The following is a 24,433-nucleotide window of genomic DNA, read 5'->3' as shown; positions in this document are numbered from 1 at the left end:
AAGTATCAAGGACTTTTGTACCCAAAATAAATGCGACCATTGGATTTACTGGATATTTAATTTTTCATGTATTTTTTAGTTTTAAGTTTTCATGTCAGAAATAATCTGGTTGGTGTTTTTTTTTAATCTAGTAACACAGTGAAACAAGAGTTTGGTGGATTCTTGCAGTTGCACTGACACAGAAGAGAACCGGTTAAGGACAAGACAAATCAATGTTATTCTTGTGAGGGGAAAAGGGTAGTTCTTTTTCTTCCAAACTACACAAAGTCATGTTAAGTACTTGAAAGTGAAAAAAGTGCGTGAAAGAGCTGACTAGCTGCCAGCCTAGTGCAGGTTTCATTACAAGGAAAAAAACAGATTTTTGAGGAAAAAAAGCCTGCAAAAGAAGCTGTGAACAAGCTTTAAAAAAAAAGCCCTGAGTGCAGGTGGAGGCAATGTGCATGAATGATATATTTATGTAGCTGTGAGACATAAACACATGAGCACAGCAGCTTCCATATAAATGTGGAGTTCAATTTGTCTTTATTTACAATGTGCAATTTTTAAATGGAATGTACTTTAAAAATGTTCTGAACATGTAATTAATAGCTCCATGTTTTCGTGGTTTAGGGAACACTTTGATCATGTTATGCCTACAAAAATCCAATAAACTGTTGCTGGTTTTTAATGGCTTGTGTTATATACCACAGTTAAAAAAAAAAAAAACTACTTGCCAGGTTTTAACTTGATGATTTCCTATTAATGTTTTGTTGTATAGTAATCACTTCAGTGGATCACTTAAAAAAGGTATTGGCTGTTATTGATATCCCGTGTTGAGAAAGATTCTAAAGTAGGGAAATTCTTTGAAAAGTAATGAATTATAAGAAAGTTTCTTCATTTATTACTTGCTTTGCTATTAAAACTTTGTTTAACTGAGTTTGGTTTTACTAATTGTGAAATGTTTTGCAATATATGTGAGTAGTAGAAATCATGATTTATCTTTTCTATGTTTTGTTATTGTAAGACTTATTTTAAACAAAATGTGCAATGGTTCATGACTGCTTAATCATTTCTGAGACTAGATATGCAAGGGAGATTGTTTTATACAGAGTACTTAAAAATTATTTATAATATTTTACAGGAGAAACATTTATAGGCCTGTAGTCCATTTATTAATACATTATTACTTCATAATACAATGAACACTTACTGTTTTCCTCAGCTAAATTACGTGGAATATGAACAGCAGCCTTGTCTTGCAAGTTAGAATTTTAAGGATGTGATCGTGTAAATACTAAATTCCCTTGAGAGTATGTGTTGGAAGGCATTTATATAAAATATTACTTGATAAAATATTATCACAAAGTACCAGACTTAAAAGATACGTAATTCTGCTTTGGTACTCGATTTGTCTTCCAATGGCCACAACCCTCAAAAATTGTAGAATTGTGGATTATGAAATTCTTGGTTTTGTTCACTAGAAATATTAATTGATTGGTAGGATCATGAAAATAGCTGTCTAGCATTTTCTTTACAAATTACTCTTTTTACTGTACCTACTAAAGGATAAGGAAACTTTAAAAGAAGCCAGTTATCCATTTTAATTTTTAATGCATTTTGAGTACTAAACAGAGTATCTGTTTCTGAAGTATCCATGCTATTTTCATTATTTCTCGAATTCCATTCAGTTTAGAATTACAACTGAATATAGTCTCAACCAAGTGCCTTCTGCCTTGGCTAACCAAAAAACTTGAATTGATATGGGGCTGCAAGATCAATTGCCTTGAGAAGCTGTAATTGGCATTTTAATTTAATATTAAGCTAATATGCTTTATTTTGTATTTGAGATTGCCTGTGTGTATGCAGTCATGACTGGTCAGTGGACACAAGGTCATTTCTAAAGCTTTAGGGTCTACTCGTGTCTGAGGACCTACAATAGCATATTTCTTAAGAGAATTTTCAAAAAACAAAACCAGGAATGTTCCAAGATGTTGAAAGGAAGGGAGAATATTTGAACTGGATATCAGAAATATTTTCCAAATTATGAAACATAAGGAAATGATTGAGATATTTATACTAAGAGTACCAAAAAGTGGTACGTGTCCCATAGGAAAGAGGAAGCAGATAAACTAACCTAGTAGATCTTCTGCATTTTCTTCATCCAGCTTTAATTCGCTACAAATTTTGAACTATCCCTTTTTAGCTGTTCCAAAAATCAGTTTAACATTTGTCATGTAATTTTTGCAGTGGAGCTTCAGCCAGGACTGGTATGACCAGAATATTAATTCCACAAAAATTTTTAAAGAGAACTGTTAATATAGCCACAATGCTGTCTTCAGTTTTGTTTGCATTGTCTGTGGGTTTCATGCTACTACACGGTTCTTCCTATTGACTAACTGCACTTTAACTATCTTCCCTAGATTTTTTTCTTGCACTTTTCAAAACAGAGTTCATTTCTGCCCAAATTTTAATTTTTATAAGTTTTTTGATCTATTTCTGGTTTTTTACTGCAGATAAGAATTACTTAGTGTGTGTAGATTTTTATTAATATTCTGTTTACTGTCTGATTTGTAATTTAGCCAAATAAGTTTATAATAGCTAGTGAAGAAACACAGAGTTATGAAAAATACCAACAAATTCACAACCAAAATGATCACTGAAAGGTAAGATTTATGGTACTGAATGAATGATGACTATGTAAAAATCAAAAGAGCAAGAGCAAATATTTCTGAATAATCTGATTACATATAACATGCTTATCTTGTGTGTATTGTGTCAATATAACTGCAGCTCAATCATTACGTGAAATGAAACACTTTTTACAAGAATAGTATTTAGTCTGAGCTTAAATGTAATTCCACTTTTGTGGAAGTGCAGTGCATCTGTATTAGCAGACACACAATGATTAAAAAAAAATCTGCTAGCAGATGGTGTTCAACAAAGAGTACTATTGTTTCAGTATGAGATGCTTCAAATGTTCTGGGCATTTAGCCCGGACAGAGCCATTTTTCCTATAGTATGTGATCAGGCAATAACAAAAAGAATGAAAATAGAGGTGTCAGTCCATATAAAAATATTTTTATAACTTAATATATCTAACAAGTCAGTGGCAATTATTAAACCAAGTTAAATTAACAAAACTGATCAGATCATTCTTTTTACATTTTCATGTCTCTCCAAACAGTTATTTGGCATTCTACCTTCCAGGAAAAATGAGTTTGGAAAGTTAAGCTACCTGCTGGTACTGTTTAAATGCCCACAGATAACATAACTCAAGCTGCCTGGTGCCTGAAAGTGAGTGTTGGGGCAATCAACAGGAACAATAAAAATCTGTTCAAACAGAAAATCCACAAATCCCAAGGATTTGGAGCCTCCCTGTGGATTTTCCACAGATTTTGCTGTTTTCAGCAGAATCTAAGCTTTTATTTTAAAGGTGAACTGCAAAGCTGAAAAGAAAATTGAGTTAATAAAATATGTGCTGAATCCCCTGCTCTCCTTTTGCAGCCTCCTAACTGAGGCTGTGTGCCACATGTGTCTCAAGTTTTTCATTTTTAAAAAAAAGGCATCAACACACTCAGTGTTTAAATATCATCTAATACTTGTTGACCTCAAGAATAAATCTCATCTCAATAATCTATTAACACTGAAAGATTTCTTAAATCCATCATTTTGTTTTCTTCAACTTCTACAACTTCTGCCATCCCTCAATTTAGTCTCGCTTTGTTTTTTTCTGCATTTAACCCTTTAGAATATGAACTTTTGAGCATACAGCTGTAACCTTCTATTTATAAGGTATTACAGATATAAAATACTTTTAGAATAAAATGTGTTATGTCTGGCTTGAATGAGGATTGACTGCAAGCATTTTCCCAAGTATTTTTAGATTTAAATTGTAAAAATCAGATGGACTCTCACAAAAAAATTGAAATATGGTTACTTAAGTGACATGAGTGTTTTATATGAAGTATTTCAATTGACATTCCTTACTTGAGAATATTTAGTAATAATCTTCAGTAATTCAGTAAAAACAGGAACAGGATTTTATTGACTAATCAACAAATGAAAACCAGATCCAAAAATGGTGATAATGCTCTAATATTATATTATAATACTATATAGCATACTATACTATATATATTCTGTGTATTATAATACTATACATTTTCCCTCAATTACTACATATGTATTATATTTTATGTTATTATGCATAGACTTTATGATAGAAAGGAATTTATCTAATATAAGGAAAAAGTAACATTGAGGATCATGAGACCCATTATGTCTGTCCAATGATCTTTATTGTTTTAGCACTGATTAACAGATGCAGTGAAGAAATTAAACATAAGATGAAAAGTAAAAGGAATATTGGCAACTTTTTTACCTTATGTTGTTGTAGAAAGACTACTTCTTGGTATGTTCTTTTTATCTTTTTCTTTATTGACTGTCAATGAATGTTCTTTGCCAGTAAGTTCACTAAGAAAACTTAAAAGAAAGGGGCATCCTTTGATTTCTAAGTGTAGGTATCATTATTATTTTGACTGTCTACCTAACTGTTTAAGCACTGAGTTTTATTGGTTTATTAGTAGACTTTAGTATTTTTAGGTGCATTCTGATTCTAAATTCCAAGCAGCCTAGAGATAACACACTATTTAGTGCTAAGAGGTTGGGACGAATAGACTCCTGGAAATTCTTAGACTTTTTCGACAAAACAGAGTTTGCCCTTAATGCTTCTATACTTAATTAAAACCCGTGTTGCAAGCTTTCTTATGATGCCACATGCCTGTTTTGTTCCCAAAGTAGAAATGAACCAGTTACTAACTTTTTGTTCCTTAATCCAAATGAATACTGTCTTCAGCAGGTGATAGAAATATTTCTGTGTGTTACAGCTGGTTTTCTTGTCTGTTTAATGGAACTTGTCTATACCAAGAATAACTTGCATTACTACATAGAGTGTAAAACATGGTTAAAGTATATGATTACACTATTTAGTGTATTATTTGAGCAATAGTGAAGCAGTTGCATGTTTATTAAATCAAGTACTATATCTACAATTTAAAATATTACTTATGTGACAGATAAATGCCCTCCATAGCCCTCTACTGATCGAATTAATTTCAGTGGTGGCATTATTATGAGAATCAAATTGTTCTTGTGATATGAGCTGTGAACATGTTACCTGTGTCAGCTTAAATATAAAATTTAGTCAACTGTTTCGTAATAAATTCAACTAGTAAGTACAAAAACTTAATTGACCGAAGCCTAAAAAGATGAAACTTGCAGGATATTTTCTAACTGAAGCAGTTACATATGGTATAAAATACATGCTATGTAGCACCTGTCTTAGAAATGTTCAAATATGAGGTTAGTTTTCCTTGTATACTTACAGATAGTTGCTGGAAATGTTTTCAGCCTACGTATTTTAAGCCTATGTAATCAACAGATTCGTTCGGTTTTTTGTTGTTGTTTTGTTTGGTTGTTTTTTTTTTTTTTCATTTTATTTCATTTTGAGATAGGTATAATACATTAAACTATACTTACAATAACCCAGTAGAATTATTTATATATAAAGCAGTGTATAAAACCGAAGGATTGGAGACTGCACTTACAATACAAATAATTGACATGGTTGTATATGCCAGTCTGTTATCTCTAAATTGCTATGGCCACTAGAATAAAACATCCTATTAAACATCTTTAAATAGGTTTGATACAGATAGTGTTAATTATTAGTCAATTACAAATCTTTTCAATCACACCTGAGTGTGAGATGATAATCTGAAGTAGACTTCTGTTGTAACATAATGATTCAGGTCCAGTTTCAGATCTACTGAAAAAATAGAACATCTTTGCTACTTGATTTCATTTTTGAGATGTGCTTTAGCTCAATTTAGAAATTCTTTTCTTTCAGCCTAAAAAGCTATCAAAATGTTTTTTCTGGCTCACATATAGTCCATGCTTAATTGATGTACAGATGTGAGATAATAATGTAAGAGGCATTTTAGAGTCATTCTTTATTCACATGAGCAGGGAATGGGTAATGGAAAAAGATTAGAGATGAAACTACTTCATAAGAATGTGAAATCCACCTGGAGCATGAACCAGATCAGCTCAACTATTCCTCTGTAAAATAGCTTAGACCTGAGATGGTGCTTGTAGGACTCTGAAATAATGGACCTTACTTTTGGTTATTCATAGACTTCACAGATTATAATAATTGTTATAGAAACTTATCACTTTATTTTTATAAATTCTTTGGTAGTGGTCTTATTATGATGCTAATTTTTTGCTGATTTTTGTGACTCATGTAGTTGAAGTTAAAAACTGATCTACAGAATATACTACGCACTGAAATACATGCTTTGATAACACTGTGGGAAACTGAGATGATTTTTCTGATTGTGTATAAATTGGAGTAATTGATTCTATAGTCTTTAGGCATTCTTCACATAACTCTTACATCAGATGTGGCATGATGGTTGAGCTTTAAGTGTTCAATATGGAGGAAGTTTCAACAGGTCATAAATACTGAGTCAGGCTTTGATTGTATTTCAAAATTAATCTGTTGGTTATTAACCTACTTCCTTGTTTTACCATTGATGCATTACATAAAATTAGAAAGCTTTTGCTTTTTGTTTTACCATTGCATATCTCACAGTTGTTGCTTTCAGTATTATATCAAGATTTCCATTAGATAAAATAGGACTATGATCTTTCTAGGATTAGCAAAAAAACGTAGTTTCCCTCCATTCGGAAACAGAAAATGACAGATCATTTTCTGTGACTAATATTTTTACATGAGCAATATTTAATTCCTAAAATCAATTTTAAAAATAAATACATTTATGCACCTTCAGACATGGAGCTCTCTAGTATGGCAGATTCCACTCCATGCTTTTGTGCTACTAAGTCAAGTAAGTGTCAGTGTTTTAGAAACCATAACTGATTTAAGAATAAATTATGCCAAATTAGATCAAAGATCTTTTTAGCCAAATGTCCTGTCTCTCATGGTGGACAGAAGCAGCATAGTGTTAGAATACTACTGGGCAACTTTTGTTTTTTCCAACAATATGAAGTTCAAGGCTTATTTAGTCAGGAAGTTCCTTTGGCCTTTTCTGTTTATAGTTCTGTGACTAGATCTAGTTGCTTTGAACCTGTTCATGGTTTTGATCTGTTTGGTGTCTTATAGTAATACATTCCTCAATTTAATTGTTAGTAGTGTGGGCAATATTTCCTTTTATTTCTTTTAAATATGTGTTTTGCAGTTTCATTTTATACCCACAAGTCCTTGTTGTATTAAAAGTAACAAATAACACCTGTAGCTTACATTCTGTTGAAGATATTTTTGTCCTCCATTTGTTTGAATGTATTTTTTAGGCTCATTCAGATCTCCATTTATATTGTAATCCACCTTCCACACAAAATGTCTGTAGCCAATATCTCTAATCATATCCTGTCTCTCATGTCTGGAATCTGATTTATGAACAAACTTTGACATGAGGATGTCTTCTTTTACTGGACAGGCAGAAGGACTTGATGGCCCATTCTCAGCAAAATCACAGTTGAAACTGATCTGCTCCTCCTGTCAGCTTATTTAGATAGAGGAGATCATAAAATCAAGGCAGGGGGGGTTTAAAACGTCCTCTTAACCAGCTTGTGTCCTTATACAGAAGCAGGGGTAGACTGAGCTAAGAGTGCTTGACTGATGAGTGAGCTACATCATTTTTTGAGAGACAGAGAATTCACAACATACTACTTGGCTTATTTTGATTGCATTCTGTTGTGCAACTCAGGAGGGTAATTCCCTGAAGTGCTGTGTTTACTGTGGATGTCTCTGTTTTCTGCCTTAAATAGGAGAAGGGAAACAAGGAGCAGGATGCTGCTACCAGAGCATCTCATCCAGCCTGTACCTAGCAATCTCTGTCTTCAGGAGTTCCTCAGAAGAAGTATGATGTAAATTTTTTTGACAGTGGAAATCCTGGCTTTTGACTTTCCCATAGTGTCCTGCATCTCTACCCTGTCACATCATGTACATGTGGTTCCTTCATGTGACAAAAGAGGGCTTGGGAAAAGCAGTTGCTGCAGCTAGGTTCTTTTCTTGCTGCCAGAAAAATTCTTTCCAGTCTGCTCTCTCTTGTCTGGATCAGAGGAGCCCCTAGAAGAGGGGGCAGCCAGGGAGGATCCCCAGGCTGGATGAATCACCCTGTTGGATCCTTTGAGGCTCAAACAATACTATTGGAAGAAGGAGGGGGTTTTTGTTTTGAGTGAGGCTCAGTGATTGTTTCTAGACTTGAAACATTCTGCAGACAGTCTTTAAACTGGCATTAAGTTGATGACATTTTTATGGACAAAAAAGCAATTCTATGTAAAGTTGACATTTGGGAAAAATTAAATTATTTTCTCTTCAGATATCTACTCATTTCAAGTTTTAGTTAAAAAAAATGTAGTTGCTTGTGGAGGAATACATTAGGTACATTCTGTAGAATGTTTAGCTGATCTTTCAGACATTTCAGCATTGATCCTGAGAGCACCTTAAGACATACTTAATTTCAAGCTTTTTTTACATTACTAGAACTACTAGCTACTGTGTACTCAGAGTTCCCAGTTGTAGTCTGCAGTAGCAAATCATTTTAACATGGTTTGGGTTTTTAAAATACCAGTTACGTAGAGATTGCAGAGCAGACTCAAGATTCACTCAGGAATAATGTTGCCATTTTGTAATAGGGAAGAATGTTAAAATCTGTGAATGTCTAGGCCAGCTAGCTCTATGAAAGATTTTTGGCAAAATTCTTTTTTTAAATACGGTTCTTCAATGTAATTACAAATAAAATTTGTTTCTTTAACATTGCTTCTATTACAGAATTTACTATTTTGTATTGACAGTTAATATGGTAGATCAGAAAATAACTGTATATCTGTGGTGACTATATTTTACAGTGTCTGATAGGTTTTTATGGAAGCCATTTGGTGATCTCATCAGCAACAAGTCTGTTGTTTCATTACTATCAGATTCAGTGGGTTTGTGATTAAATCAGCAGAATGGAGAACATGAAGGGAGTGCTGTTCACTTTACAATCATTTCCATCTGTTAAAAATTTTTATCAGATGTTGGGAAACAGCAGGCAAAACTCAGAGCAAGTGTTTTATCCAATTTCCAAGGAATGGTGATATATAATTGGCATATATTATATTCTTAGTTTAATCTGTCCAGTTAGATGTTTTAAATAACGTATGGTATACCAGTATTAGTAGAATATATAGAAAGCTATTTCCATCACGCCTTGCATTATATTCTTTTGAAGACTGGTGCTGATACAAAAATCTTGGTGCTTAGTAATCATGAGCACGGATGACACTTTGCATAAAATGGAGAGTCAGAGTGAGACTTGTAGAGAAAAATTTCCATTTGGCGTATGCTGCTGTCTGAAGTGTCTTTGCCTTCATTGATGATGTAGGAATCTGCAAGTGGAATTGTCTGGCCAGTGGCCAGTACCATTGGCCCTCAGAGAATTGGGAAAGGAATCCATCAGCAATACCTGTAAGCTGATTTGTAACTAGATGGTGCCGAGGCATAGAGTATTCTATTTCTTCTGAAATTCATTTTTAGCACTAACTGTTCTAAATAGATGTTCCTGGTTTTTAGGTAAATGTTTTTTTATCCCAAGGAAACTATGGTGTCATCTGAAAAGTGAAAAATATTTTATCTTTTCTAAATCACTGGGATATTACTGAGTGCCTCCTTGCCTAGAGGAGTAAGTTGCCTAGTTTGCCTAGTAAGTTGCCTAAATTTGCCTAGTTTGCAGTAAGTTGTGGTTTTACTACACTTCTTCATGTTTCTTCTGTCTCATCTTTTTCTAAAATTAGTAATTCCTTTTTTTTTCATCTTCAGGTCAGGGGTCATTTTTCATTATGGGAATAATCTTAGTAATCTTTTCTGGAGTTTCCTGTATTACTATGTTGGCAATTTTGACAGAGGATATTCAGTTTCATTTATAGTATTCTAAATGGAATAATATTGACTGTCTCTTGTAGAACCGCTATAATAATTCTTGGTTTATTCTCCTTAATAAATGTGCATTTCCTGTTATTGGTTTCCACAGATTGGTACAGATTGGTAGAGATCTTCATTGTGCTGTTACTAGTTAAGTTCATAGGCTTTTTCATGAACCTATTCTGTTACTTTAGAGTAACAGTCCTTGTAAAGAGTAGAAGGACTTCACTCTGCAGGATATTCTTCAGTTTTGTAAGATAATTTTATTAGAGTTTCTGAGAACCCGCTTGTTCCATTTTCCATTCCTGAGCTAAAACCATGAGAAATCACCATATTTTGTCTGGGGTTGGCTGAGTTCCTGATTTTGGATCTTCTGGAAATGTATCTCACTCAATTTATTCAAAATATTTAACTTGAAATATTAATTAAGTTATATTGAAATAAGCAATATAATTGCTTATTCTTGTCTTAGTCTAGCTATTTTTTTTCACTCTGCACTTTATTTTCTATCCACTTTTCACCCTTTTCTCTCTCTTTAAAAGGCACATTGTATAGGCTTTTTGAATATATAAAGCTGTTCATCTTGTTGTCCATGACTTTGTTCATCCACACCTTCAGGAGGCTGTTTGAGTGAAATTACTGGATTAGTGAGAAAACTTAGAGACTCACTGTTCAAGTTTATTTTTACTTATTTACTTGATTAGTTACTTCAAACAGAAGCTGTCATGATGTCCACTGTGCTGTCCTTGGTCATCCCTTTTGTTCTAGCGATGCAGTGTTTGTTCTTACCTGGCCATGTGGTACAGCACTGGTTTTAAGGTGAGTTAGTGAAACAGTCATTTCTGAGTTCCTTTCTGAGGATGTATTCTGGAGCTTTATCACATTTAAAGCTGGTTGAAATTTACCTTTCTGGCACCTCTCTCCCTGTTCTTGTTTCATATTTATGTCCAAATCAGATCAGATTCTTGGAGAGTTACTCCCTAGAATCTTTTTTTGAGAAAGCTGACACAAATCAATCATTTATCCAATCAGCAGTTATTTTACTTTATTATTGCTTTTAATCCCATGTGACCTAGTGACCTCTTGCTTCTTTTACTTCTCTTGTTTTAATTAATTCAATCAATTTAGCATTAAACTTTCAGCTGTTTCGGCTTTAAAACTCATCTTAGCCCCTTTAATACACTTTCTAATGTAAGACCTTTTACAGTCTATTCTGACAGCTCTAGCTTTAGGTTTGCAGAGGCAAAATTCTTCTAAAAATTATTTTGCTGCTTGCTCATCACACTAATTACTTGCTTGTCTTTCTGGTCCATTTTTTTGTGAGCTTTGCATTGCAAGTAATACTTTTTTGATTTTTTTTTTGTGTATACCCTTGCTACTTCTAAAGGGTTTATTAGTTTTATCTAAGATACTAGAACCTGTTTGACTTTTCTGGTGAAACCACACTTCTAAGATTTCATATCGAGTTACAGATTCGGTTTGCTTCCCCTAAGAGAGTAGAACAATATAAGACAATGATCTAGATATGAAAATAAGAATATTAAAGATGCTTATTAGTGGCTAATAGAAAAAAACATGTTGAATTGGTTTATTTTAAAAGATTCTGATAAATTAACCTGCCTGTAGGTATTTCCTGAGCCACGGTAAGCTTTTTTCTCAGCTAAATATTCATGATAAAATTTATTTGGGATTAATCTGGAGAAGATGGTTAAAATTAAAGAGAGGGAAATACAGAACAAGAACAAGAACTGCAAAATAAGTAAGAAGTTGATCAAAAGAGAATGTCAAGTATGTTGAAAGCTATTGTTTAGAGTAAAAATTAAGGCTAGTTCTAATTCCAGGATTTCAGCAATACTTTAAATACTAAAAAAAAAAAAAAAAACCAAAAACCAAAAACACCACAGTTTGTTAATAGAAGCTTGTAAAGACTATGAAGTTGGAAAGTAATGTTAATGAGACAGGAATATCCTAATGCAAAAATTCCTCCTGTAGACCATCATTCAGAAGTGACAGAGTAAGACGAAAACCTCTTAATTGCAACAGTTCTATTGGGCTGCAATGTGGTATGTTATTGGAAAATAAAAACAAAAAACACAAACCCTACTTCTATAAAGCATTAAGCTAGGCATTTGCAATTCAGATAGATGTTGGTCTGGATGAAAGATGCTATTGGTCTCCACTTTTTCTTGTTTTGTTTTAACAGTTTTTAACTATCTTGCAGTAAGCAAAGTTAGGTTTTCATCTTAAACTGAGAAAACTTAGAGTCTCCTATCTGTTCCAGGATCTGCTGTGAACATAGAAGGTCCACATAGTGCATAAAATCAGCCTTAATATATGATATGTGGTATATGATATATGCTTCTATGCATACCCTAATGCATACATCTGCATTTTCTGGCAGTGTAACTGGTGGCTGAACAATGTAAGCAAAGAAAGTTTATAGTGAAAGCTAATACCCTTTATTAAGCAAACTGTGGAAGAAAAATTAACTAGCTGAAGAAGAGCTCATGTACCCTGAAACCTGTGGGTTTTTTTCCTTCTACAGCTGTGTTAGTAACCATAATGAAATATATTGCCTCTTCTTTGGTATCTTTCTTGAGTAGGTTTGTACTTCATGTTCAGTTTATGGGCCCTTTTTGCTGAGTTTCTCCCAGTAGAGAGTAGAGCCAAGTGGTAACATTCTTCATCAGTTTCAGCCTGTGAGAATTCACTGCACAGTACTGGGACTGCTGACATACCACAAAGCTTACAATTCAGTATGTATAATTAAAATAGAGTGCCAGTTTTCTGAAGTGTTAGTGATGTGATGCACCTATTTACACTCAGGTGTATGATAGTGAAAAGACAGTAACAGTTGGCCATGTAGTCTTTCATAAACTTACCAGTCCTTTTAGATTTCATCATTGAAATCTTTCCTAGATAAAACATATAAATAGTGGTGATTCATCCATAAATTAATTCAGTGGAGAAGTTTTTAACATTTTATTTTTAAAACACAGAATTGCAGTACTAATTGCAAGCTGTAGTATACCAGCTACTGCTAAAGTCAAACACAACATTAACTGTCAGCCTTACTGTTAACACAGGTGGCCATACAGGACAACAGCAGCTGTATTAAAATGTTTCATCTACACTTTTCCAATGTCAAAACTGCTGAATATGTCTGCCACCATTTTTATATCATCATCTTATTTGAGATACAGTTGCAATACACCAATTGCAGAAAACAGATATATGTCTGACTTCTACAGCAAAACCAGGCTGGCAAAGAGACAAAGTGCATATTCCAAATCCATAATTTTTATTCTCATATTTACAGTTGTAGAATTCTTGCAGTACCAGAGATGAAGAGTAATGCAATCCAGACAAAAATAAGATTCTTGAACCCTAGAAAAGTCTTAGATGTACATGCCAAATGGGAAATTTGCTATCCATTCCAAGAATTGCATTTTCGCAGATACCCCAAGGAGCAGAAGGGGGAATATCAGAAAAGGCTTCAAAACTGACAGTGTGGAGCAGAACATTCACCTTGATTCTTCCACACATTCTGCAAATCAGCTAGTTGTGCAAACATGACATTTTATATTGTGTGGTTTTATCATTGGGGTTCTCTATTTGAAAATACTGTTTGTATTTTAACTTAGAATTGGAACTGTCAAGTTTTTCAAGAGTGCATTTTTCAAGAGTGTCTAGCAGAAAACAAAGCTATTATCTGAACAGATTTCTGTTTTCTTTCTCATTGCCTCTGGTATTATTAAGGTGCCTGCTTGTCAGTTCTAGAATAATCTTTCCATATAAATCATGGGCATTGAATATTATCATTAATAAATATAAGAACGAGAACATGAAATGTGCTATTAATGGAATTAATATGCTTGGGAAAAGATGTGGCTGCCTGTAATAGGATGGGATTGAATCCAGGACTTCCTTCCAGGCTATGAGTTTACATGATGGAAGATTAATATTGTACTATAGCTTGGTTTTTATTTGGTTTATCTAAACTGAATTAAAATAATCTCTTCTGCTGTGAAATTAACATGAACAGTGTTGAAGCACTTCAGTAATAATTTTATTTTATTAAGATGTTACAGGATTTTGCTCCTGTAAAAATTAAACTGATGTAATAATCTTGACATACTGTTATTATTTATAACATTCTAGAATTGCTTTTAAAATTAATATGAGTATTTTAGGTGTTTTCTTTGTTCGGATATGCTTACTTGGAACAACACTTCCTAAATAATGTTACTGTTTAAGGATAACCAGTTAGTAATTTTCTTTTGATGTTACTGGATGAGAAGACAGCAAAAGCAAATGGAAGGAAATTGTCTTTAAAAAAATATAAACAATGTAATTATAATACTAAAAATGAGAAGGGAAAATAACATGCTATGCCATCAAAAATAATATAGTCATTACTACAGCACTTCCCTGAATTAATTCCTGTTTCAACCATGACTTGCATTTTAGAAAAATTCCAGGCCCAGTGATGAAGATGCCATGATCTTTCTGTTGTTCAGTCTCTGAATAGTTCCTCCACTAAATATTTAAATTTATCTCAGCAAATACTTTAACTGTGAGGCTATCTGTATTGTTTTGCCACCACCTAAATATTTCAGTTTTGAAAGACTATGGTCTTGTTTAATATCGGTTGTACCAGCGTCAGTGAATGACTGTGTGCTAGGGTAACCTCAGGGAGTTTGAACCTCTCTAGGGTCTTACATGGAGTTTAGAGAGGGAGTAGTGAATACTCCAAATTGTAGGGAAGTTTAGACTGGAGTTGGGGTAAATTTGGAAATGCATAGAATGCAAGGTTTTCCAGCACTTTGTGATTGGAATACAGCATCAAATTAATTTTAGCATCTGAGATTTGTCATCATTAGATGGGAATAGCTGAATTAGTTTTGAATATATGCAACCTTTTTTTTCCCCCTAAATCACAGTTAAATAACATACTATGCCTCCCTAGATCTTATTTGTGTCTGTATATAATATATATAATATATATACATATTAGAAAGTTGAAGCATGGAATATATGTTATTAAGAAGATAACTGCAGAAAATAACCTCCATTTTTCTGGGGACCACCCTGCCTTTGATGCAGCTCAGGACACAGCTGGCTTTTTTGGGCTGAGAGTACACACTGATGGGTCATAACTGTGTTCTCATCCATGAGCACCTCCCAGTCCTTTTCAGTAGGGTTGTTCTCAAACATTTCCTCCCTCATCTTTTAAGACTGAACATTTTCAGATAACAGAGTTGGCTAACTTAAGTGTAAGAACTTTGGTGAAATTGTAATGCTTTCTGCTTTACTAGTGTTCGTTTTAATAAAAGTTAGAAAGCTACAAGAATTCATAGAACAGAAGTACTGTTTCATCATGATAGGTGTAATACAGAGAAATGAAGGCAAGTTAGCCTTCCTTCACTCCTAAACAGGTATAATAGAATTGTTTTCTACACTCTTCAGAAGAAAAAGAAATTACCAAAGTTAAAATTAATGCAAGTTAGTGTGATTTTGTAGGTAGTAGATAACTGTATTGCCTTTTGGGAAAACTGGAGGCAGGGGGTTATATGATACAGGTTCAGAAAGTGTTGACTCTTTGATTTAGAGAAATAACTGAACTTGTACAGTGTTTATAGTACAGGTAGATTTGTATCAAGCATTTATTTGAAAGCCAGTGACATTCTTATTTTTATTTTTCAGAAGTCCTCATAAGAAATTAATAGAATATTACAAATAATTTGAATTTAATACCTAAGTTGGCACAATACAATAAAAAATATCCTTGTAATATAACTAAATGCTGTGTTTTACAGCTGGAAGTCAAGCTAGAGGACAGTACAACTGCTGAATGACATTTTGGAAAGAAATGTCCAAGAGATGAATTGAGAGTCATTGTAGAAAATGAGTGCTCGATGCAGTGTCGACCTTATGTTCATTTTTGAGTTAGGAACCAAGTACATCACCAGCCGAGACTTGCGGGAAAGCTGAAACCCATCAGCATATCTGATTCTGAATTCATCTTCAGAAGGACTGAGGAAATACTGCAGGGAGTTCTGGATTAGAAGGAAGTGATTAAAGTGCATATTAGGAGAACATTCTTTCTTTTAAAAAGAGATCTTTCAAAAGAGTGTGAATTGATCTGCTGAAGAGAAGCCAGAGTGGTAACCATAATTAACAATGTAGAGTTGTTGTTTCTTGATTGTGCATTCAGATACTTTACTAGGAAAGCTGATGCCTTGATGTCTTCAGGGTGTGACTAGATTTCAGCACAAAGTTACCTAAGTAGTTATAGTTCTTAACGTTTGGAGTTCCTATCAGTTCACTGTTAACAGTCCTATCAAACCAAGGCAGAGCTGCACCAGAAATTCAAATGAAATATCACTATAAATTTTGTAGATAAAGTCATTTTATTGTTCTGAGTAGAATCTAAAAATTCTGGTGTTACAAACCATTTGGCTAGATACTTTTCAATCTTTTGCAGAGGAAGGTTACATCTGCTCTGGCAGTATCTCTGCATGTAGAGAGTAGAAGTTTCCAGGTTGCAGAAACTTGGAAAAATATGAAGAAGCAGAAGGCAAGAGGAAGAGGAGAGCCTGCTGTAGCTGTGGAATCAAGGGAGTGATGAGACAAGGATAGAGCAGAGAGCTGTGCTTTTATAGCAACAGAAACTTTCCAGGGACAGCAGGCACTTACATAGTTGTTTACAAACTAACAGCTATGTTATGTGAAACCTGAGTGCAAATTTACTGCATGCAAAGACCTAGGCATCAAAGATTAAATGATTGCCTTTCTCACCAACCTAATTTGGCAAAGTGAGCCTAGAAATAAAAAATATGCCAAGTGTGGAGTCTGTAAAGAGCCAAGTATCAAAGTTGTTGATCATAGAAAGGGCTTGAAAAAATATTTTGGAGTTAGACTTTCTAAGAGTTAAGATTTTCTGTGTTCTGTACAAAAACCTCTTTTGACAGGGGAAAAAGAGGGTGAGGGGGAGCTGAATAATAGTCACTAGGTAGTTCATTGTTTATGCTGCAATAGTGTTTAGCTAACTCAAAGAGTAAGTGGGTCCCCCTTACAGGAAACTTCTGATGTGTTAGACTCTGTTAGTCCCAATTTGTATTGCTGTTTGTAATCCACTCTCTCTGTGTTGCTGTCACTGGCTGTCACTCTAAATATTTTAAACATACAACCTTTTATTGACGTGTGTTGTACCTGCTGTGTAACTTCAATAAGAAAATGTTGCTATATACTATAATAGTATTGTAATGCAGCTTTTTACAGTTTTACCCCCAAATTATAAAAAAAGCAATGAAGATAACTTGGATTAAAAATCTCTCTTTATCTCCTTTCCCCCTATGATTTTCTTTTCAGGTAAAAGAGTAGAACTGTAATTTTTTGTAAAAGCTGTTATTCTTGCTTAGTGTCGCTTCTGCCATACTGTTGAAAATGAAGACCTCCTGATGTGGTTGGCTGAATAACTTTACCGTGATAGTCTTCTTTGCTAGTGCTTTTTGCAAATGCTTTTCTGTATTTGTGCATATATACAAATGACAATGAAAATCAAAAGTTGTATTACCCAACAGTTCCAACTCTTTTACTTAGAAAAGGGTGTAGTCAGTAGTGGTATTACAGATGAAAACTGAGGTACATAAAACAACTGCATGGAAAAAATGCTTGCATGTCATGTTCCTACATTGTAATAATTTCTGCAGTTCATTGATTGTGATGAAATTTAAATCAAGCAGAACCTAATTTAATTTTTTTTTAAATTTTAAAGTGCAAAATACAAATTCTAACATCAGAAAAATATGAATTAATTACCAGTTCTTTTCCACAGGTAACTATTAGATGGACACAAATCAGCATGAGCTGAAATAAAATTTAAATTCACTTTACAGAATAGCTTTTTTTGCATTGAGGGAGGTTAAGAAGTAGTTGCCCAAAGACCTTTTGGAGTCTCCAGTTTTGGATATTCAAAACCTGACTGGATGGTGCTCTCAGCATCCTCCTGTATTTGGCCCTCAATTGAACAAGGAACCTGGACTGTCTGATCTTCAGAGGTCCCTTAAAAATTGTGATTCTATGAAGAAAAATATTTTGTTTCATATTGGCAGAATGGTCTGAAAATTTTAGTTTCTTTTTTCTAGTGTTATCACATGAGGTATTTGTAGAATGAAATTAATTTTCATATCTAATAATATATGCTTACGTATATTTCATGTCTTTGTCACTGAACAACTGCATTGCCTTGTCCAGCCAAAAAATCCAGGAAAAATACTAAGATTTATTACTTGAGTAAATTGAATTATATAACACATGCAATATTTATTTGGCAGTATCTCTGTTTCAGATTCTCTTCCTGCACTTCTCATGGCTAATTAGAATGTTAAAATTCAAATGGGGATTCCTTGTTTTATTATTCATTTCCTTAACATATTTCTAATGGGGTCTTAAAGTAAGATGTCTGCTAATGTTCTTTTTTTCATCCCTGCTAATGAAAACATGGACTTTCTGAGGTCCTAAGTGATTTTTAAGCCATGTTCTTAGCATCAGTGAGTCCATACCTTCCCTTTGTATCAAAAATCTACTGCCTATTTACTTTGATTCTGTTTCTTCTGAGTAATTGTACATCTCAGAAGATTATATTCTTGTAAATATTTCTCTTTGTAGTGAGGAGCTACGGAAGGAAGCCCGACAGCTGAAACGAGAACTGCTGGAAGCAAAGTACAAAAAAGAAGAAAGAGCTTTAAGACCCAAAGAGAAAGAAGGTAAGAGGTTTTGTGTAAATCTCCAGTTAACATTCTAGTTTTAAAGGGTTTTTTTGGTTATGTGCTTTATAAATGTACATAAATGTGGACTATTGTTGAAATGTAAGTGTTTTTTTTCTTTCCCTAGGGATGGTAGTAATATAATGATGCCAGTATGTAATGAAATTGTATAGGTAGCATTTGTTCTCAAATCAGGTAGTATTTCTCCTTCTAAGTGTTCTTTAGTTACATCCATGCTGTGACCTCTTGACTTGTAAAGTCTTTTTGACTTTCTGACTTGGAAAGGTTCTTAAATGCAGATGGTTAATTTTTAACTCAAAGCTGCTGACTTCAAACTTTTCATGTATCATAAGAAACTGATGGAACTCAAATTCACAAAGTCACTACCATATTTATTTTCCTTAAACCTCAACAAAATGGGATCTTCAGCTGCCCTCTTCTTTGTCAGACAATTTTTATATTCTGTTGCTTTTTAAATGTGTATAAATTGCTACATATATAATAGCATGTAAGGTGCACATTTTAGTCCAGAAGGATGAAACACGCTCTATTAGACAAAGTGAAGAAACAAAAAAGTGTCTTTAAACACTGTGGGGTAGCGAGACAGACTTTTAGAGTGGATTCTTAGCTCAATTCTCAATACCATAGAAATATGAAAGAAAATATAAAACTATTTTTTAAAAATTCAGATAACATACAATTTACAAGAGTGGTAGAAAGTATGACATAATTTTTAGAAAAATTTGTGGACTCCCTTGAATATCAGGTGAGGTTGATCAGCATTTTGACAAAGTAAAAATTCATTATCATGAATTTGTATATGAAATCTGGCACCAAGTGTTAAAAATTGTTGACTCTGAAAATGTTCTAATAATGACTGAATGAATATAAGCTCTCACTGGCAAAATAATGATTGCTGTCCCTAGCCATGTAAAAAAAGAACTGTGAGTAGAGGTATAGCAAAGGTGAAGTGTAATCCTTTTGTACATATATGATAAATTATCTTGAATAGTGCCATGTATGGCAGTTCTTACACTATTGCTTAAGCTTATCCCTGTTCTGGTGCCAGTCAGTGGACTTCATAATTTGAGGAAATTCACCTTTACAGTGGCAGAATAGAGTAATACTTGAGCAATAGTTACTACTGTGGTACAGTTTGGAAGGATACCTTCTATTCAAGCAAAGGGAGATTGTATACCAGGGTTGGCAAGGGGCTTGTATTTTCTTTGAAATAAATAGCAGGCAGGCCATAAATCAGTAGAAAAGCTGCAGTTACATTAGTTACAGCTAATGGTACAAATAATCTTGAATAATCTTGGCTTTCCTTTTTGTGATGGGAAGCGGTCTGTTCCAGTACCTGTTGAGAAAGATGGATGGCAGGAAAGAACCTATTGACCTAGTCAGTGGAGTACCTAACTAAAAATCTTAAAATAAACATGTTCTAAAATTTAAGGCAAAATTAAATGGATGTTAAATGAGATGCAAGTAGTGAAGGATAAAATTATTAAGGCAAATGTAGTGAAAGATTTCAGATTTCTACTAGAAAATGAACTGAATATGAATTTACACTCTGATGTGGCTGTCACTGTGTGGTTGTTGCTACAAATGCAGTACCTTTAAAAGCGTGGTTGTATTATTGCACTCAGTTCTGAGTATTGTACCACCAAAAAAGGATAATGAACTATTTGATAAAAATGGACAAAGCCACCCAAAACTAGTAGAACACTATTTGGACAACTTTATTGGGAGATACTTCAAGATATGTGTAATTTATGTAGAGAGGGGATGGAAGTGTGAAATTTCAAGTCAAAGGAATGAAGCATACCTTTATTGTGAAACAGAATTTACAACTGAGGAATAATAGAATAGACTTTAGAAAGACATTGTCTTGAATATAATGAACTCTAACAGAAGTGTTGTACCAAATAAGTAATTTTGCCCCAAAGTTAAAAGCACTTAGTAATTTTATATTTATTGGCCTGAATTTTCATCAGTACAGTAGAATTATCAACATGGAAGACAGTCTGCTAAACGTATAATAGTTTACCTATTCTACTTTATATATAAGAAATTGTACCTATTTTAAAAATACTTCTATCAGGAAGTTTAAGTAGCAGTAGATTTTTCCATTGTTCTCTGCCTATCCTATTGGGGAGTTTGGGATGGGGAGTGAGTTGTCATGCGTATGAGATATGCCTGTGCAGATGGTGCAGATGCTTGCATGGTGTCTGCCTATGCATTGAGCTGGCTGCATTAGGAAAAAATGTCACTTCACAGGCTATGTACATTAGTGTGATTCTGTGCTTGATTAATAAACACTACATCACAGCCAGAACTTCCAACCATAGTGAGAGAATTTCACTGAAGATCACATAGAATAAGGCTTAGGTCATACTGGACAAGACTGGATCTTGTTCTGAGAGGATGCTAAAGAAGGGTCAGCAGCATGAAACATCTATTTTAAGTCTACTGCACAGATCTTTATTCATATTGGCATCACATTTGGTATCACTTCTTCAAATTGTTCATATTATGTTTACCTAATATTTTTCTGTATTTGGAGATTAGATTAATTAGGAAAGACTGGAGAGTGAAAATTTAAGTGTTTACATTGTTTCAAGAGGTCAGAGAAAAAAATAATTCCCTCCGTACATGTTTGATTATAACCAGTATTCCAATTTGTAAATAGTATTGTTGACTATGCCAGACTGCTGTCAAGACCGTACTTTAAATAAGATGTTTTTCTTTTATGTGACATTTGTTGTACTGATGCCAGACATTACATCAAACACTATCATTTGAGTGCAGAATTAGTTCAGCGTTTTGAAGTACTTGGTCAAATATTCAAAAAAGATCTTTTTGAATTTTCAAAGTTCTGTAGAGTAAACCTGGGAATATACTTCAGTGAATTCTGCTTCAGACATACAGCATCTGCCCAGTTAATTATATTTTAAATTGTAGAAGGGTTTAGGAAGTAATATTTTAGTTTTTCTTGTTAGAACATTTTTGTAAATGGACAAATAATCTGTAGACTATGAAATTCAATTGTCATACATGAGAAAACAGAAAAGCTATAAAATACTGTCTGAATAGGGAAACCTAACAACTAATGTAAAAACCAACATTCAAGGGTAAGAATTCTACAGAGGCATGTAGTACCGAGGCATTTTCTCCTTTGTTTTTTATTGTGATACGGTAATCAAATTATTAAAATGTTTAGAAAATTTTCAAAATTAAGTAAGGATTCCAGTGTAACATTATGTTTTATTTCTGTTTTATTTTAAAGTCTCTCATGGGGCACTCAAAGAATTAAGCACCATTTTACATGGAAAGATACTTTCTTGAAGTCTGGGACTTTAATAGGGTGTTGGACTCTTCAGAACACTCTGAAAATAACAAAATCCGAATTTTGATGGTTTGGGAACTTTGCAGGATAAATGAAAATTTTTTTTCAGTATATAAGTAGAGCTACATTGTATTAAAGTATCCATCTGTCATCTTTGCAAAACTTTGTTTTCTCCCACGGTTCACGTTTTTTTAACATTTAATCTCCTAATACCGAGCATCCCTATGCAGTTCCCTTCCCGCTAAAGTGAATACTTTTTCCTTTTGTCTGTCTGCAGAAGAAAAGAGGACAAAACCTCACTGTAAACCAGTTTTGATTTTAGTAATAATCTTAAGCATGTACTCAAAATCCACCAACATTTGAAAATTAACTGTATTTTAGACTAGGACCATGTGTTCATAAAAGTTCAGAAGACATTTACTAGAAACTTGCAGTTCACACTGTTTTACAAATCTGCTCTGGTCTTTCAGATAAGTGTTGTGAACCTCTAGGAATCACTTGTGAGATTTTATTATTTGAGTTGGCAAATGAACTAGTAATTCTGTTCTAGAACTGTTGTTTTTTTCACTGTAGCAAACTGAAAATATAGTAATCAGTCCAACCATGGAAGCTCATTCTGTAAGTAAATCTATTCAGTTGTTCACAGTTGCTAAATATTTGCTGATTCTTACCTAACTTCTTGGCAAACAGTGGCTCCTTAGGATCTTAGGCAGGCCAGAGTTATAGCAAAATGAACTAAACAGTTCTTGAAGGTGCAAAGTAGAACTAGTCCAAAGCAAAACGTACAGGAGAGGATGTTACTAATTCTCTCAAGCATAAAATTATTTCATATTGTTTTTCTGGTATATTAATTTTTACACTACTTTACACTAAACTGTATTTTAAGTTTCAGATACATAATATTTAAAGCTGTAATATTTTTTTTCCTAATTCTGGAAGAAGTGAGTTATTTGTTTTGGTTATTAATTATCCAAAGTGTCTCTAAGTTCTGTGTTTGTAAATTCTGATAGGAATTCTATTTTAATTCCTGAAATATTATGGCATATTAGAATTTCTTTTAGAATTTGTGAGGATTTTATTTGCATTGGAGCAAAAACAACTTCTCTTTTTAAGATTTCAGTCTCAGATTTTTAAAATGAGTACTGCATACCTTTACAATTCCAAAATGATGCAATATAAAGTGAATATTGATGAGCTGAAAGTGGAATATACTGAACTAATACAGTAATGTGCTTTAGATCTCTTATTTTAATACACCAAAACATTCAATCGTAATTACTTTCTCTTCAAACAAGAAGTTTTTGAGTTTTTTTGACCCTTTGATACTTAGTCTAGCTATGCCATGCATTTTGTGGAATTTCTGTCCAGTAGGTCTTTTATCATATGAAATGTGTCATCTGAGGTGCTAAAGAATGCATTTCGGATTCTGAAGAAAACTTACGGGCCCACCACATTTCAAATATACACAAATCCTGCTAAATAAACTGGGATGCCTTCTTATGTGTGCATCTTTGTACATTCTTCTTGTCGTCTTACCTCAGTTCTGCATAAACTTACGATTACAGATGAAAATTTCATTACAATAGTTAATGGGATTGCTTTAGCATATCCAGAATGTTTTGTAATATGAAATATTTAAGTGTGTGTAAATATCTTTATGCTAGCTGTTATCTCATCAAAGAAAAGTCATAAGTCTTTCATTGATCCTTTTCAATGCTATAGGCTCTTGCTTTTTTATGGTTACATTAAATCTTCAGAATCAGCATTTGTTTTTCTCTGTCACAATATGTATTTTTTCTGCCCTTCATGTGTGCTTCTGGTAATACTTTCACCAAACCAAATTAGCTTCATTTTCCAATGAGTGTTTTATGCACAGCTTCATTAGCCACAATTGGTGGACTTGTTATGGCAAAGTTACCCTACCTGCAGTGCTAGGAATGGAGCCCAGTCTTCAACAGCAATATCAATGTGAGCAGAATCAGTGATCATGCTGTTCTGATCTACCACAGGCAGCTGAATTAGAATTCATATTTCTTGGTTTCATTTAGTGGAAGATAAAATTGCAGTTCTGAAAACAGAACACTTCTGATACATCTTGTGTTGAATGTACCAGATGCTTTAGGAATTAAGCTTAAAATTACCAAGCTTTCTTTCCTTCTTCACTTCTTATTAGGAATTGATCATTCCTAAACCATCCACTCATTTCAGTTTAATGCTCTTGGATCAAGTTTTGCCTTTGTTAGACTCCTCCGTTTGGTAGTTAAAAACGGACATCATTTGAACTGTTCCTTATTTAAGTGTGAGCAAAATAAGGTCTTTCATATTTTTTTTAAATCAATATCTTCCTTT

General features: G+C 33.6%; 1 protein-coding gene across 1 annotated transcript in view; it reads left to right on the top strand.

The window, feature by feature from the left end:
• The window catches only part of CWC27 (CWC27 spliceosome associated cyclophilin), a 96,079-nt gene that overhangs the window by 48,035 nt on the left and 23,611 nt on the right, over window positions 1-24,433 (top strand). Inside the window, exon 11 of the mRNA XM_054003731.1 lies at window positions 18,641-18,738. Within this exon, the coding sequence (XP_053859706.1) occupies window positions 18,641-18,738 (98 nt within the window). The remainder of the gene's footprint in view (window positions 1-18,640; window positions 18,739-24,433) is intronic.

This window comes from Vidua macroura, chromosome Z (assembly GCF_024509145.1).
Source record: "Vidua macroura isolate BioBank_ID:100142 chromosome Z, ASM2450914v1, whole genome shotgun sequence".
NCBI classification, from domain to species: domain Eukaryota; kingdom Metazoa; phylum Chordata; class Aves; order Passeriformes; family Viduidae; genus Vidua; species Vidua macroura.
This window is presented reverse-complemented; position numbering and strand designations above follow the sequence as displayed.